Source organism: Indicator indicator, chromosome 18 (genome assembly GCF_027791375.1).
Source record: "Indicator indicator isolate 239-I01 chromosome 18, UM_Iind_1.1, whole genome shotgun sequence".
In the NCBI taxonomy this organism is placed as follows: Eukaryota; Metazoa; Chordata; class Aves; order Piciformes; family Indicatoridae; genus Indicator; species Indicator indicator.
The window spans coordinates 9,835,797-9,852,848 of record NC_072027.1 but is presented as its reverse complement, the minus strand read 5'-3'; the positions used below and the strand labels follow the sequence as shown (position 1 = coordinate 9,852,848).

At 38.8% G+C, this 17,052-nt stretch overlaps 2 protein-coding genes across 4 annotated transcripts; one reads left to right on the top strand and one right to left on the bottom strand.

Annotated features, from left to right (window-relative positions):
* Positions 1-919: 919 nt before the first annotated feature.
* Positions 920-4,836, bottom strand: PTTG1 (PTTG1 regulator of sister chromatid separation, securin). 2 transcript variants are annotated; one of them, XM_054389144.1, is made up of 6 exons: positions 4,568-4,836; positions 3,688-3,798; positions 3,234-3,409; positions 2,261-2,354; positions 1,400-1,549; positions 920-1,052 (listed from the first exon to the last, which is right to left on the bottom strand). In XM_054389144.1, exons 2-6 carry the CDS (start codon positions 3,767-3,769, stop codon positions 973-975), a joined length of 582 nt encoding a protein of 193 aa, XP_054245119.1. In that variant the 5' UTR covers positions 3,770-3,798; positions 4,568-4,836; the 3' UTR covers positions 920-972. The 2 variants fall into 2 exon arrangements, with proteins under 2 accessions (XP_054245119.1, XP_054245120.1); XM_054389145.1 differs by lacking the exon at positions 4,568-4,836 and having other exon boundaries at positions 3,688-3,808.
* Positions 4,837-5,069: 233 nt separating this feature from the next.
* Positions 5,070-16,614, top strand: SLU7 (SLU7 homolog, splicing factor). 2 transcript variants are annotated; one of them, XM_054389452.1, is made up of 16 exons: positions 5,070-5,370; positions 5,542-5,715; positions 6,354-6,507; positions 6,770-6,850; positions 7,435-7,599; positions 8,097-8,162; positions 9,657-9,704; positions 10,182-10,313; positions 10,589-10,686; positions 12,234-12,301; positions 12,510-12,649; positions 13,503-13,664; positions 14,120-14,224; positions 14,408-14,482; positions 14,720-14,824; positions 15,854-16,614. In XM_054389452.1, the coding sequence occupies exons 2-16, from the start codon at positions 5,552-5,554 to the stop codon at positions 16,031-16,033; spliced, it is 1,743 nt and encodes a 580-aa protein (XP_054245427.1). In that variant the 5' UTR covers positions 5,070-5,370; positions 5,542-5,551; the 3' UTR covers positions 16,034-16,614. The 2 variants fall into 2 exon arrangements, with proteins under 2 accessions (XP_054245427.1, XP_054245428.1); XM_054389453.1 differs by lacking the exon at positions 9,657-9,704.
* The last annotated feature ends 438 nt before the right edge of the window (positions 16,615-17,052 follow it).

Here is a 17,052-nt window from a genome sequence, read left to right as displayed (position 1 = left end):
CTGTCCCCACAGCTTACAAGTCCTTGGGCTAAAGTCTACCAGTACTAAGGCCCATCTGAATCATTTAATCATCACTCCAACATTACAGAGATGCTCATCCATTTTGGTATGAAATCCTACAAGCAAGCAGGTTTGAAATGCCTTATCACATGTGCATGTATACACACATGGACATGGCACAAAAAAGCTTATTTCTGGAGGTTAGAATAATAGATTTAGATACTCAATTACAGCAAATATTTTAAGTCAACCAAAAAAATTTTTTACCATGGTAACTTCCATAACACAGCACTAGTGTCTCTCTCCAGACATGTCTGTTTGTACAAACAAAAATTTACAACCAGTATTTATATTGATTTAGTGACATATCCTTATGTTATCTCATAGCACATTATCTGTTGTTTTTCACACCAATAACTTATCTGTGTGGCTGCATAACAAGCAGCCATGTGATGGCACTGTGTAACCAGTTTCAGTGTCTTGGTTACAGGCATTTATCTGCAAAATTGGGCTTGGACTCTTTTCTCCCAGCTCACTTGAACTGGTAAAGAGAAAAAAGTCAAAAAGAAAAGATGCATTTTGTTATTTATAGTTATTACATTTTAATTCCTGCAGCTGCAGTCTATACCCAAACTTCAATGCCAAAATAAAGAAAAATATTAAAATGGATCAGCCAAACACTAAAGTTTCTGTATAGTATTTCCTTAATTGCATTTTTTCCCTGTTTAGTTTGATATTCCTTAAAGTTGTTGGAAGTCTCAAACCAAAGACAAGAAACTGGAAATAAAGACCAGCTACAATTTAAGACACTGCCTCTTCAATTCCTTGTCAGAAAGGTTCTCAAAGCACTTCACTACTAAATCTTGGGTCTATTTAAAACACATAAGTCCAATACTATATAAGTTAAATAAGCCTTTATTAAAACACAAAACTACAGGAAATTTGAACTCAGTAGAAACTTCAGAATATGCATTAAATGGCATAATTCGGAGATGGCATGTCAATGATCTCATCCAGGGTAGCAAGAAAGTCAGCAGTTGATTGTAGCAAGTCTGAAAGTTAGACAGAGTAAATCAGTTTCTCATGGAAAAATAAATGATGCTCTAACATAAGGTAGCTCTCAGTCGCTTAGCATAAGCCTTATGAACTACTAAAAGAAGCATTTAGATTACACAAGCCCATTCCACCAGTGCACTGCAAGAGATTGCTCAGCAGCATCACTTGAGACCACTACTAGTAGGGTTGAACAGTTAAATTAGCTTTACTATACACCAAAAGCTGTTTCATACTAGAGTACTATTTCTGGCATTTAGGACAGCAGTGGAACTTTACCAGTTCCCCCTCTCAAACCCCTAATGAACACTGTATGTACTAAAAATTATGCTAAGTTTCCACTTACTAGACTCCCAGGAAATCTCTTCCATCTTCACAGGTGAAGGAACCATGTTCACACATCTGTCATACGTCCTTTCAAATACCATGAGGGGAACACCACACAGGTTGATATTGCTTATTTTGTGCTCTTCAGGAAGATCAAAACTCTCAAAGTCTGAGAAAAATACATTGTAGTTTAGTAACAGTGTACAGTGGCAGTGGCCTGGGAAGACAAATTCTGCTACATTTAATGAAGTGGGAGCAAGTCCAAAACACAATCCAACAGTCCCCCCATGAGGTATTTATTTACAGTTACACCTTAGCTGTCCATAAAATGCCATACACTAACACTTATTAAAAGACTAGATTGCATAACATCACTCCTGATGTACAGCAGTAGCTTTTAGTATTCCAATCACTATACTCAACTCTAAGCACAGCATATATTGTACCACCAGGAAAGTAGTCTTTCTGCACACTCACTTCCACATGAAATGAATGGCTTAACACACTCTGAAGTACAGAGAATGGGCTGTGCTAAGAACAACTTAGCAAGTTGTTGACATACACTCATAAGAGAAGTCTGGTTTTCAGTGCTGCATAAGTATTCCTTTGAATACTTGTCTACCAGCAGTCATTGAAGAGGCATGGTTATTTGGAGCTAGTTTTCTGCCACCATAACAGATTCAAACTAAATATCTGGAGCACAGCTAATGCAGTTAAATATTTAAAACATGGTATTCGAAAACCAGCAACCACCCTCATTTTTAAGACAGGGCTCTGGAGAAACACAATGCTAGCATATATATTGCAGTAACTTGGCTAAAGTCTTACAATGTCATTCAAGAAATCCCAGTTGTTGAATAGTGACACCAATAGTTCTTACCTCGAGGATCAAATGAAAACATGTTTTCTATTTCTGGCCATTCTTCTTCAGCCACTGCATCACAGCTCTCTGATCCTGCAGTCTTTTCAGAAGTCTTAAAAACAAAGTCAGATTATTTGAGCTACTGCAGTTCCCCACTGTAGTACCCCTGTAGTGGCTTTCCAGTGCTATACAGGTTTACAGCCAGGAATCCCTGAACTCTAATGCATTCAACACAAGTAAGCAGATGGGAAAATTCTTCAACTGAGTTTATGCAGTGCAGTACTATATATGGTGGCAACAAATGACTGCACTACAACATTTAGGCTCATAATATTAAACTTCTGATGCGTAACACTTGAACAAGACATTAATTCAGACCATTTTCTCTAGAGACGCTTCTTTGCCATTAGGTTCCCCCCAGGCTGTTGCACTTTTTGTGCCTACATAAGCATACTGGCTTTGACTAGGATTGAGCTATTTTTCCCCCTACTAGTACCCTCATACAATGCCATGTTTTGGATTCATGATGAAAACAGTGTTGATAACAGCTGTTGTAGCCATTACTGAACAGTGTTTACACAGCATCAAGGCCTTTTCTGCTTCTCATGACTAAGAGTGAAAGTAGGCTGCTGGGGCAGAAGTTCGGGGGAGACACAGCCAAGACAGTTGACCCCAAATGACCAAAGGAATACAACATTATCATGCTAAACCTTGAAAAGCCGTGGGTAAGTTTGCTAGGGCTGTCACTGAGGGACTGGCAAGGCATCACTCAGTGGTGAGAAATTTATTCAATTTTTTCTTTGAATAATCTGGAATTTTCAACTGTTTTAATCTCAATCCATGAGTTTATTCACTTTCAATTCTCTCCTCCATCCTGCTGAGGAAGAAGTAAGCAAGCAGTTATGTGGTGCTTTAGCTGCCTGCCAGGGTTAAGCCACAACAGTAGTAACTATGCATTCCCACACACACTGAAGAAATTTATTGTACCCACTTTGTTTGCAGTGCAGTGCTGAGGTTTCTGACTTATCTTCTCCATCTTCATTGTGACTTCAGTTCTATTCACATTCCCAAGAGCCTTTCTGACAGAGTGAGATATGGCTGGAGAAGGGCTGGTTTTCTTTTTAGGAAGTGGAGTATTAATTTGTGTTCTTTCAGATAAGACTTTGGCTGTAGTAGGGTGAAGAACAAAAGGAAATTTTAGCACCATATCAGCCCTAAAGCTGGCTGCAAAACTAGTCATAAAAACCATTGTTCAGCAACATACTCAGAAGATAAGCCTCTCTGACAAAAATCACAGTTATTTTAATTTTTACATTAATGAGCTTAGCATAATGGTTAGATAAGTAAATAAGAATAGAAAACTACCACTGCTCAAAGCAGTGAAAAACAAAACAGTTTATGCACTTGACTTGATCCCTCACTGTCTTAGGGCAGCATATACGCACAAGATCCTGAAGGAAGTCTTAGCTGATTCTTAGTAGGCCCAACTTCACCGTTCTCCTTATCAATAAAGATTAGTGTTGCCATCTTCGGGTGATAAGGCCACTCTGGAAAGTCTACAAAGGAAAAGGAAGAAATAAGTCTCATCACTCCACCCACCACAGCACACTTTACAAACAAACCATATTAGACAGCACAGCAGCCATGTCCCCAGAGGAGAGAGAACAAATCCATAGTCTGCATCATTTCATAATAGAAAGCTACAGACCCTTACAGTCGAAGGCATTATTAGTGTATACGTTCAGGAAAGTAACAGGGTCTTAGTACACAGGGAAATCAAGTATCTTTGGTTTCCTCTGTTACTTCTTTGCAGTATTTAAAAGTTTTGTCATCCAAGAAAGGACACCTCTCGTTTTAGCAATGCAGTCCTCAGATTGACTTGCAGCACTTGTGCAGCCAAGAGTAATGCCAGTTATTTTACTAGCAAAAACATATTTTTACTAGGTAAAGCATAAGAGAACACCCTGCACAAGTAGATCAGTACACTCCTGGTTTCCACAACAGATCAGGGCACTCTCCCACTCTGTTAGGACCAGGCAGCCTCCATCCGGAGCTTATCACTACCATCACGTAGGCGGCCAGTGACTTCTCCTTCAAGGAAAGCTAATAGAAAAAGCTACTTCTGATTAGCATAGATTGAAGTCAAAAACTTAAACACAAAGTCAAAGAGTTGCAGCCGCATACTTCATCACTTCCCTTGTTTAAGTTGCCTCCTGGTCATAGCTCCAGAAGCCCTCTCCTCCCACACTCAACGGGACACAACTTTAAACGAGTAACATCAGCCGCCTTCCCCAACCCGCGACACTTACCCAACCAAGGGCTCACCTCAAAAGCTACCAGTAGCTCCGAGCGCTGAGCGGACAGCAGCACCCAAAAAGAAGAGGGTCAGACTCGTTCGGGGTCACACAGAGGGCCAACGAGGCCACAACTACCTCACCTCAGAGAGCAGAGCCAGTGCGTACTAACTGCCGGCAGCCTTTCAACTGCCTTCGCACCACCCATTGGCTGTTTCGATTAATGCTCAGCATCCGATTGGCTCAGCAGTGCAGCCTCCGCGCCGCCGCACCTGCTGCCCGCGCTCATTCCGGGGTCGGGGTGAGCTTGTGGAGCTATGGCGACGGCATCGGTGCCGCCCCCGGGTATGACGCAGGAACGTCAGGCGGGGCCGCGGTGCATTGTGGGGCAAAATTGCGGCCTAGCACGTAAACAAGCGCGGCGGCAGCGGTGATAGGGGAAGGGGCTGTGCGGGACGCGGCGGGGACTGGTGGCCTAAGCAGGCGTTGTTGCTGAGCAGTTGCCACTTCTGCGAAGAAGCCGCTGCCACTTCTGCGAAGAAGCCGCTGCGGGCTACGGGGAAGTATCCGTATTCTTACCGGACGGGCCTGGGTGCTGCTTCCTCGCAGTCCGTCTCTGTGTCGCCTTCACGGGGTACACGTAGGCCCACGTTTGCGTGTTGTGCGAGGCTCCGGCCTGTCCGCCGGCTCTGCCCGGTCGTGCAACGGTGGGTAAGCCGTGACCTCCTCCGTATCGGCGGAGAAGGGCCGATCGTGCATGTCCTGAAGTGTACGGAGCCGCTGCAGTTCGTCCCCGTCGCATATCGTTGGTTAGAGAAGAGAAACGTTAATACGGTAATTTTTAATTTTTTTTTTTTCAGCACTTGTGCCTATTTGCGTAGAAAGACGCGTCAAGAATGGATAAGCGTTACTTATTTCACCAAATGGTAGAAAACCACGCGGAAGAACTGTACTGTCAAAGGGTATTGATTTGTAAGACTTTTTTTTTTTTTTTCTGTGTTGTAGAGAAACAAAAATGGCATCAGGGACGGTAGCAAATGCCACTCCTTCAGGCGGATCAAATGATGTGAGCCTGGAGGAACCAAAGAAGATGACAAGGGAAGACTGGAGAAAAAAGAAGGAATTAGAAGAACAGAGAAAGCTAGGAAATGCTCCTGCTGAGGTGGATGAAGAAGGAAAGTAAGTTTTATTAAAGTTGTGGTTATTCTAGAGCTATTGGCTTAAAGTGTCTTTTTTTTCCTCTTGTAATGACGGAATAATCATGAGTGTGATACATGATTTCTACGTGAGTCATTGTAGAGCTAAATACTTGAACTTTTTAATTTGCCTTTAGTGTTCCACTCATCCTCTGCAGACAGGTATTTGCATGAGTAACTGTAGGTTCAGTGTTTATCTACTGTGGTCTATTGACAGTGATGCTAAAAAGTCCTACCTATCTCTGCAGTTACTTACAAGTAGTATTTCCAAAGTGACCAAAACATAGTACTTGGGGACCTTTGTTGCATACCTTATTTGTCCCCTCTCGTGTTTCTGCAAAGCTTGTTGCTTTTGAGAAGAGAAATGTTACTATTTTTGTACTCAGTAACATTGGATAAAGTATTTGATGAGAATCAGGAGTTTAGGTGAATTATCACCAAAATTTCAATGAAAATCGGTGTTTATCTAGTTGCATGAGAGTTTATTTTGCAGTGCATTTTAACAACTTTATTATTTTTTCATCACTCCTAAATAAGGGAACTTTCAAGTGAGAGTTATTTGTGAGGCTAAGTTGTGGGGTTTTTTCCGTCTGCCACATATTTACACAACATCTTTTACAGGGATATCAATCCTCATATTCCTCAGTACATATCCTCAGTACCATGGTATATAGATCCTTCTAAAAGACCTACACTAAAGCATCAGAGACCTCAGCCGGAGAAGCAGAAACAGTATAGTACTTCTGGAGAATGGTACAAACGAGGAGTTCAAGAGGTATGCAAAAAGTTTTTCTCATAAAATAAAGATTTGGTTTCATTCCATGAGGAAATAATTTCTGTTTACGTGCTTTTGAGGGAGACAGGAGCTGGGAGTTCTTCATTAACGAGGAAGTGGAGTGTTTAGTGACAATTAAAATATGTTCTGGGTTTGGATAGATCATGCACACTTTAGTTGTATTGAAAAAATGAATTGGTTATTGGAAACATGTATGTGAATCTTGCCACAAGTTTGTCCAACGCTGTCTTTTGTTGTTTAGAATTCAATAGCAACAAGATACCGTAAAGGAGCTTGTGAGAACTGTGGTGCTTTGACCCACAAAAAGAAAGACTGCATGGAGGTAAACTTGACTTTTGCTGATATCATAATGGTTTTGAAAACTGTGACTTCTAATCTTGGTGGAAAATAGCTAGTGATAGATAAAATAAAAATTCCTGGTTTTCAAAAAAACTTTTTTGAAAAAGGTTGCAAGTATTGAAAGGTGGCTTGACAATTTCTGAAGAAACTTAGGTAGGAAAAATGAAGGGGAAAATGTTATATTATTCAGAGTGGGGCTCATCAGTTCTGTTTGTGACAAGTTCTACAGTAATAGGTGAAAATGTTTATCTGTTCAATTTGGTTTGCTTTAACTTGAGTGCTGCTGTGCTGTCCTTCTGTTTCACATCAGCTAGAAGCCATCTCCAGAAAATCTGTTTTTTAATTGTGGAAAGTAGAGTTAGAAATCGATGGGGTGTAGAGTTGTGCTTTAAAATTCAGAGATGACCTGCTTGCATTTATTTACAAATGACATGCTGATAGGGATGAATTTAACTGGCTTAAGAGGAGTTCAACTGATACTATTTTTAAAGAGATATTCAAGTGAATAACAATTTTTAGTCTAATGGACTGATCCAGCCTTTTTTTTTTTTTTTCCCCTCCTTTCAGAGACCCAGAAAAGTTGGAGCAAAATACACAGGCATGAATATCGCACCAGATGAGTATATGCAGCCCCAACTGATGTTTGATTATGATGGAAAGCGAGATCGTTGGAATGGTTACAACCCAGAAGAGCACATGAAGATTGTAGAAGAATATTCCAAGGTTGACTTGGTATGTAGGTGCTATATTTAATGGAGAAAGGTTTAGTGTTTGGCTTGGCCCAGGGGAGAAGAGTTGGTTATGTGCACTGTTAATATTAAACCTTATGCTCATAGTTAAAAAACAATATGGATTCTGTGTTTGATAGCAAACTTCACTTAAATTGAAAATTCAGATCAGAACTTGTCTAATACAGTAAAGGTATGGCTGCATAAGCTCTAGTATAAACTGTTCAACAGTATAATGTTAAATAGTAAAATGGTTAGTGTACATAATTTCCTTTCCTTGAGGCTCAAAAAACAATGGATAAATTATCGAAATAGAGGAGACAAGCCCTAGGCTGATGATTGTTTGCAAGCACACAAAGAGATAAGAAAAAGCCACTTTTTTTGTGTAATCATGAATAAATTTTAAGTGTCAGGATTCACAAGAGGCACTTATGATAAGTATTGCTACACACTTACTATTAAAAAGAAATAGTAAAACAAATGTATTTTCGTGATGCACAGGCCAAACGTACACTGAAAGCCCAGAAGCTTCAGGAAGAGCTAGCATCAGGAAAGCTGGAGCAAGTGGTAAGTAAGCTAAACCCTAATTTCCTTCAGTTTAGGCTGAGTAAAAAGAAAACAGGTTACTTCTACTTTATGATGCACATACTCTCTATACAGGGTCTGCCATTGATTTTTATGCCGTGTCACATTTCCTGTCATATTCAAGAATTTGAAGCATCTTCTTTCAAATTACTTTGTTTTCCCCTTATGGGCTAAAATGCTGTGTGATTATTATTCTTACTGAAGTTAATACATGGGATTTTGGGTTGGAAAAACTTGGGTTTTCATGTAGTAATTTTGTTCATACAATGAGATGCTGGATTTTTTTATCTCAAGATTGTTATCTGAGTAAAGTTAAGGCAATGACTATTACATGTCTGGATTGTTTTGGTAATGCTTAGTATAAATTGGAACGGGATGGTATAGTCTTTATCCTACACCAAACTTGTTCCTTCTTCAGTTGCTATGATCATTTGCAGCATCACTGGTTATTTGGAGGCTGTGCATATGTATTTCCCTTTTCTACTAACTAATACGAGCTTCTCTGAGCTTGTGCATAATGTTTTTGACAGTCTTCAATATAAAATTCTACCTTTTAAACGGCATTTCTGAACGTATTCTAAGTTTATAAAATGAGGAAAATCTAGAGACTGCTACAGGTCAGAAGTAGTTTTGTAAATTAATATTGTTAGAAAGAAAACCCCAGGAAAAAGACTGCGTACAATTTGGCCTGTGTTTTCCGGAGGTTGCCACGTAGCATTTTGTCACTAGATGGCAGAGTGAACTTAATCTCCAGCCCAGCAAAAACTGCAGTGTGCTGACCTTCCTTTTTGATGCCCGTTTTCACCACAAGGCAAACGCTGGCTTCCACATACTTACTCCTTATTAAAAGGAGCTGTAAGAAGAAACGTATGTTTGAAACATAAGATCTATCTCTGACGGATAGGACCAAGACTGATTTGCATAGTCAGTGCTGGACAATTTGCAGGTCATTTTTCCAGGACTCAAAATTTTATTTCCATCTTTACTGCTGCAAGTCAGAGGTTAAAAAAGGTTAAAAAAAAATAAATTCTGGCTGTGTTTCTCCAGATGAAATGATGGCTTCTGATTTATGCTTAGTATTCTTGTCAATCCTGATTAAATACTTGTGTACACATCTTCTTAATTACTGTTTTCAGGTCTCAGAGTTAAGTCTTGGTTATGTTTGCATGGTATGAAATACTGTAGTCAAAACTATTAGTGTTCAAAGGCATAGCTAGCTCTAAATAATGGTAACTTCTAGAATTTGCTGTTCTTGCAAAGGCTTGAGAATACAGGGAAAAGGTCTGTTGTCTGTAACAGAGATACTGCAAGCTCTTTCCTAGAATGTTATCTAGCGGTCTTTGTGCATTCCATGCCATGGGTAAATTGTATTTTGCAGCCAGCTTCAAACTGCTTTGGTTGTTCTTTATGTCCCTGCCATCTTTCCTCCCTCCACTCTCTTGTCTTCCCTGCTGATACGCTCTTTGTTTGCTGCAGAACTCCCCAAGACACCAGTGGGGAGAAGAGGAACCAAATTCACAGACAGTAAGATGATTACCTGACTGCATCACACCATAAGCAGACAAAAGGACCTGTAGTTAATGGAACAGTGATCCAAGGGAGGCTTATGGGTTTGAACATTGGGTTCATGCCACTGGCTGCCTGTTCTTTGGGGCAGAAGATGCTGGATTTGACAGAGATTGTTTTGTTTTAATTCCTGTGTGTTGTCAAACCTTAGAGATGCAAGCAAATAACTAGTTTGTAATATGTAGTGCATTTTTCCCAAGATAACTGTTTTCTTAATATCAGCACAGTTATGTTTTCCTAACTGTTCCCATATGAGGAAGTAGAAATCTTTAACGAGAGTATTTCTGAAAACTGCTGAACGTTAGATTAGTATGACAAGATCAGGTAAATGATGCTAGCTTTTAACTTCTTAATGAAACCACTAGAATGAGATTCTTTTACCTGTTCTAGAATGAATGTCTTCTTTTTACTTGGAAATCTCCCATCTCTCCTCAGGAAAGAGACCACAACAGTGAAGATGAGGATGAAGATAAATATGCAGATGACATTGATATGCCTGGGCAGAACTTTGACTCTAAAAGACGTATCACGGTTCGAAATCTACGTATTCGGGAAGATATTGCAAAAGTAAGTAAAGAATTCTTCACAGATGTTCTTTTGTATTCATGAGAGTTAATTCCAAACATTTGTATGCTCAGTTATTAATGAGTTTGTATATGGGTCTCTGGGTTTGGAGGTTAAAGTCTAATCTCAGTTTATTCCTGCTCACGTTATGACTTTGTCAAGGTCGTCTTTTTACACAGATACATTTTTAATGTCGTAGCTGTGGGATAGAAGTGTAACTTCAATTCTTTTAAAAGCATGAATATTGAATATTTTGTATGTTGGGTTTTTTTCCCTAGTACTTGAGGAATCTAGATCCAAACTCTGCTTATTATGATCCCAAAACAAGAGCAATGAGGGAGAACCCCTATGCCAATACAGGCAAGAATCCAGATGAGTAAGTAAAACACAGGGTTATGCTTGTGTATCCAATAGAACTCTTGTTAAAAATGAGATTAATAGGTTTGTATTTTCATTTCACTGTATGGCCTTTTACAAACAAATCTCTTATGGATAGCAGTAGTAAACGTGGGAAAATTGCTTTATTTAGCAGCACTTTCTTGCACTAGTATCTAAAACTGATATTTTAGTAATAGTGTCTCCTAGTCTTCAGGGACATGTGGAGCACCATGTGGTGTGAGATCTGTACAAGGCTTAGAACACATTGCTGTATTTAGAGGGGATGCTTTGTAAACAGTAATGATATTTGTGAAGTATTTCAGTAACCAACTCTTCATCCCCTGTTTGTTGGGAGGCATTCAGCACTTGGGGCTAGCACGGTATGAAATAACCGCAGTCTAAACCATTAGTGTTCAGAGACATAGCAAGCTCTAAATCCATGGTGACAGTTCTAGAATCTGCTGTCCTGGCAAAGGCTTGAAAATTTGGTTGGAAATACAGTGAAAATATCTCGTCTGTAATAGAGACACTTACAAGCTCTTTCCTAAAATATTATCTAGCAGTGTTTGTGTATTTTGTGCAGTCTTTGTGGAAATACTGGAATATCTGTGCTGTCTAACTAAATGCTTGAATTAAGAAGAGCAGCTCCTCATATATTAATGGAGTCTGCACAGCATATGTCTGAAATCTTCAGTATCATCTACCTAGATAAATTAATTGAAGGATCCCATAGTCTGGCTCTTGGTTGCACATAAGGCTGTCTTATGTAAAACTTGAGTCAAGCACTTGAGCTGTGACCCACCTTGGCCTCTGTAGTACTGTAGACTTACACAGTAGACAGGCTGTGAGTTGAAATGTTTATTCAGTGTACAGTAATTGGATTAGCTCACTTGCCCCCAGCTGGTATAATGTCAGTTGGTTCTTTAAATGCAGATGCTTTCACTTCTCTCCAGAGTTAAAATTTGGCCTGTGCTGAATCTGTGCTTCTGCCACAGCTTTGCAGACAGTGAGTTTTTCAAAGTGGCTTTGGAGAGATGAAAAGAGTGGGAAATTGGATTAACAGTTATTTTCAACCTGTGTTTCATATACTTATTGGGCGTCTTTTCAAGGAGTGTTCAAAAGGTAACCAAGAACAGTAAAGCTATGACAAGGCTTTAACTCAGTAAATTACACTGAATATAGACAGGAGGAGAGATTCAGAAATCTAAAAGCTGAGAATCTCTATGCTAGAACATTACCTACCATTTATGCATATTGTGCACTTACATCCAAGTTTAACTCATGGTGCTTGATATCCCAGACAGAGCTCTAGGTGTTTCCATGTAAGCATAGACATCAAGTATTGTCAGCTGCTGTCTAATATTGGCATGACTCTATGAGGACCCTAGACTTTCATTTCATGTGTTCAGTTGAATGCTCTTTCTCTCCGTTCTTAACTCTCAGGCACAAAAGAGAAGTTATACTTTCCTGTTGGTGCTCTCTTCTTGTATTTAAAAGCAAACGACACTATTTGAATGCTAAGAATTTTATTTTTCTGTTCTGCAGAGTTGGTTATGCAGGTGACAACTTTGTTCGCTACACTGGAGATACCATCTCAATGGCACAGACTCAGTGTAAGTGGAGTTTGGGGTTGTTTTGTTTTTACTTTAAAGAACATGAACTTAAGACTTCTAAATTAGCAATGCTGCTTTCTTGCAAAAGATAAAATAAGTCTTTTTAGACTGAAGCTTTCTTTCATATTGCTACAGAACAAAAGAGGGTAATTTGAATGCCTCTGTCAGTTGTGCAATGAATACTGAGTGAAACCTCTTGTGTACGCAGTGTTTGCTTGGGAGGCTTATGACAAAGGCTCTGAAGTTCATCTTCAAGCAGACCCTACCAAATTAGAGCTACTTTATAAATCTTTCAAAGTGAAAAAAGAAGATTTCAAGGCACAGCAGAAGGAAAGCATCCTAGAGAAGGTAATAGGCATTTGGTTTTACTTAGAATTCTTTTGGGTTTTGGGGAACAAGTAAGTTTATTAATGCTATGTGAAGATGCACCAGCTGTTCTCAGCATCCTAGATTAATAAAAAAATTTATATCTGTATAGGATAGCTCATCAGTTGGATTCATTATATTACTTAATATAGGTACCTTTGAAGATCTGGTATTTTTTTGAATTATTGGGAGCTCATCCCTTAACTGTCAGAATTCTCCAATGAAAAATCTGACTGCAGTCTGTAGCAGGAGTGGGAATTGAGGGTTTGGGGTTTTTTAAATAATTCAAGTGGTTGAAAAAAATCTTTACTGTTTAAAGTGGAATCTTCTGTAAAATACTCAAGTAATTGTCTCAAAAAATATTTTCTAACTTCTCTCTTAATGTGAAAAGCAGAATTTTTGGACTCCTATTTTTGGTCCAGTCTTCTAGATAAAACTTTATTTTATATTTTGCAGCTGGTTGCTTGGACAGCTGACAATTTAAATACTTCACTGAGAGTCTAACCTTGTCAACCTTCAAGTTTGGAGGGAGACAGGAAGTACTGCTCTGGTTATACCAGAGCCTTTGCTTTGGTATGAAAAGTCTCTTCTTTGAGTGAGGAATATCACTGTTGTAATCCTCCAGACATCAAACAAACAAACAAAAACCTAAACAACCACACTGGTCATAGGAGATGCATTTCTCTCTCTGTTTCCTAAAGATCAGACTCTCCAGCCCCTTCTTTTGTGTTAACTTCAGAAGGTAGCACAAGTGATATTTTAAATGGTGTGCTTAACTACAGAAAAGGTGAAGTTTTTTCAAAACACTTATGTGTCATTTCTCTTTGCATTTTAGTATGGAGGACAAGAACATCTCGATGCCCCACCAGCAGAACTGCTGTTAGCTCAAACAGAAGATTACGTGGAGTACTCTAGGCATGGAACAGTCATCAAAGGACAAGAAAAAGCTGTTGCTTGCTCTAAATATGAAGAGGATGTAAAGATCAACAACCATACGGTAAGCCTTAGCTTAAGTTAAAATTATACTAAAATTAGATTCCTTCTAATTGGAAGGAAAGGAGGTATGGTAGGATGCAGTAGAGTATAATTAATACAGCAAATCTCTTCTCCCTCAAATATGACATTCTGCCTTTTCTGTTAAGGAGGAATGTCAAACTGTTGTGGTCAGTGTTAATTTTTGAGGAGTTGCAATGCTGATCCCAAACGAAAGGGGAAGTTACTCCTATTTTCCTTTGATTTTGAATGCAAGTTGACTGCATCCTCTTGCTTTTCTTTTTTTTGAAACTGCACCTGTGAGGCTAACATAAAATTGCAAAAATCTTTCTCATAATTTTCCCTTCTAAATTATTTGAGCAATTTACTTACCTAGATATAACCTCAGGAATAAATTGTAGCCAGCCTCTTACGGGAGTGCCATTACAGACATAACTTCTGTGGTGTCTTCTCTTACAGTGCATTTGGGGTTCATACTGGAAAGAAGGCAAGTGGGGTTACAAATGCTGCCACTCATTTGTCAAGTACTCTTACTGTACAGGAGAAGCTGGAAAAGAAATTGCTGTAAGTATTGTCATATTTAGTCACTTGGAAGGAACTAAAAAGCATTCATCTTTGCACCCAAGTTTTAGACTGTTTTACCTTTTTTTAGGGGGTTTTATTGTTATTTTACCTTCTTTGGGGGGGGAATTTTCCTTTTCAGATGTGTTAAGTAAATGAGTGTCCTTTCCTGTGTCTCTTGTGTAGAATACTGAAGCAAGCTTACTGGAAGAGCAACCCAGGGAGGAAGAGCACTTGACAAAACCCAAAACACTGATGGAGGTAGGCTATTTCCCTTTTTCAGGAAGGCAGATATATTTTAAGAGATGAGAAGATACTTGTAGCTAAAAAGACATGTAGGTCAGAATGAGTCTGAAAATATTCAGGCTGCGTTATTAGGTCATTGACATCTCATTGAAAACTAAGCTCTCAAATAGCATTAATAGATGCTTGGGATTTAATGACTTGAACATTACTAATGTTTGCAAGTTGAATCTTAACTGGTTTTCCACCTTACAGATCCACCAAGAGAAACAGAAAGAGAAGAAAAAGAAGAAGCATAAGAAGAGCTCAAATTCAGATAGTGAGGGTGAAGAGAAAAAGAAGCAAGAAAAACTTAAAAAGGTGCATTATATTCTTCAGTGGTTTTGCAGCAAAAAACAACTGCAGTTCTTGTGGTGTTCTGTGGGATGTTCTTTGATGCTAATTTTAAGCTAAAACAAATTTAAAATGCTGTTAGATGTTCTAAAGTACATTCCCTCTTCAGGCAAACACTATATATATAAATACACAATATATATTTAGTTTTGGAAGATTTAGTTTAGATGATTTAAAACATTGCCTGTCTAAGCACCTATTACACCTGTAAATCTATAAAAAACATTGCAGAACACCAGGATTTGTGTACTGGAGAAAGATGGAGAGATCAAAGGCACTGTCAAAGCTTCACTTGGCACATTTTAGCCCCAGCTTGGGTCTAGTCTCAAAGTAGATGCAATAAATCCATTCGCCAGGCTATCTACTGACAGCCTGCCTCAGGACATTCAGAGTCTGAAACTCATGTTAAACTCTGGTGAACCAAAGCATTGTACAAAGGCATCTTCTTTTCAGGAGCAAGAAGGAGGAGCAGTAGGAGTTTAAGGCATGGGATAACTTGTATTTCAAAAAGCTTTTGAATAAAATACGCTCTCTGACTGGATGGGGAGGGTGGGGGGACCAAAAAAACCAAACCAAACCCAAAAAAAAAACCCCAAACTAAACAAACCAAAACCATCAAACAAAAAAACCCACCACAAAAACATAACCAGAATGTCATAAACAAACCCAAACCCTTGGGATCACATGCTTGCTTACCTGGTTTTGCATTTGCTGGGTCATGATTGCATTTCAGCTAAAACAAAGTTGTTTCTACTTGTTTTCGGCAACTGAAAGCAATAACATAGCTTGTTTGCTAAATACCATTTACCATCATTTTAAGTAAACACTAAAACCCAAGCATTAAATGAAATGTGTTGTTCATGGACCAGACAGATGTGTGGCCTATCCCACCATTCTACCTGCTGCTTGTTCATAGTACTAGAATCTAACACAAACTTTGACTGGATTTTTTTGCTTAACTTTGACTGTGGATTTTTTTCTTTGCTTTCATTTCAGGCACTAAATGCAGAAGAGGCTCGTCTGCTCCATGTTAAAGAAATCATGCAGTTAGATGAGAGGAAGAGACCATACAACAGCCAGTATGAAACCAGGGAGCCAACAGAAGAGGAAATGGAAGCCTACAGAATGAAACGTCAGAGACCTGATGATCCCATGGCCTCTTTTCTCGGACAGTAGTTATGGTGAAAACCATTCCAATATGCCAGACTTTTTGTCTTACTTGTTTACAGAGTTGTAAACACTTGTTTACCTTCCATGTGTTTAATATTAAAGCATCAGAAATGGCAGAGATCTTTGTTTTGTGCCAGAGAAGTCAGTAAAAACTTTTTTCAATGGGTATAAGCAGTCCAATACTTTAGTTTTACATGTGTGTATGTATACAGATACAGTCACAAATACATATGCACACATACATACAAAAAATACTTACACCTACTCTGTAAATTCTTTATTGGAAGAGAAAAATCTGATGCTGGCTGGAATTCTACCTTCATTTTCCAGCTAATAGATGCATAAAGCTATGATCTATTCAATAAAGCTGACTCGAAACAGCAGGTGTAACTTAACATGGAACAAAAATTCTTGAAAATAATGTTTATAGCTACTGAAGCACCTTATTTGTAAAGGGAGCTGCTTGTCACATGGCTTTAAGAGAAGTAGTTTCTTAATTGCTTTGTAGTGTTTTGGAAATGTACAAATTGATTGCTTTGTACAGTTTTGAATAAATTAATAGAAAGGTCTTAAGTACTGTCCAGCCTTTTTAATAAGAAGCTGATTATAGAGCTTTTAAATTCCAAATCTGCTTTTGCAGATGTTAACACAAATTTCAGTTGCACAGATTTTAATTCTGTGGTTTTCTGTTTGATAACAGCATTTGTCTTACCCTTACAATACCCAGAATCCTGTTGCACAGTGTTACACCAAGTGTCAGGCTCTAATACCTTGTGATAATGGGAAGCAGCAATATCAGTCCTTAAACTGGGACTGTTCCCCTTTAACTGTTAAAAGTTGAAAAAAATGGGTGAAAGACTTCAGACCACACCTTTAGAATTGGAAAGCTTAAGTTGTATTATTCGACTTGGCTTTTATAACCACATTTAATGTGGTTTTATTAGTGGTAGGACAAGGAAGACTCAAAATCCTGGCTTTTCTTAATTTTAAGAACCTGGTTACAACTTCCACTTTGTAAAGAACGC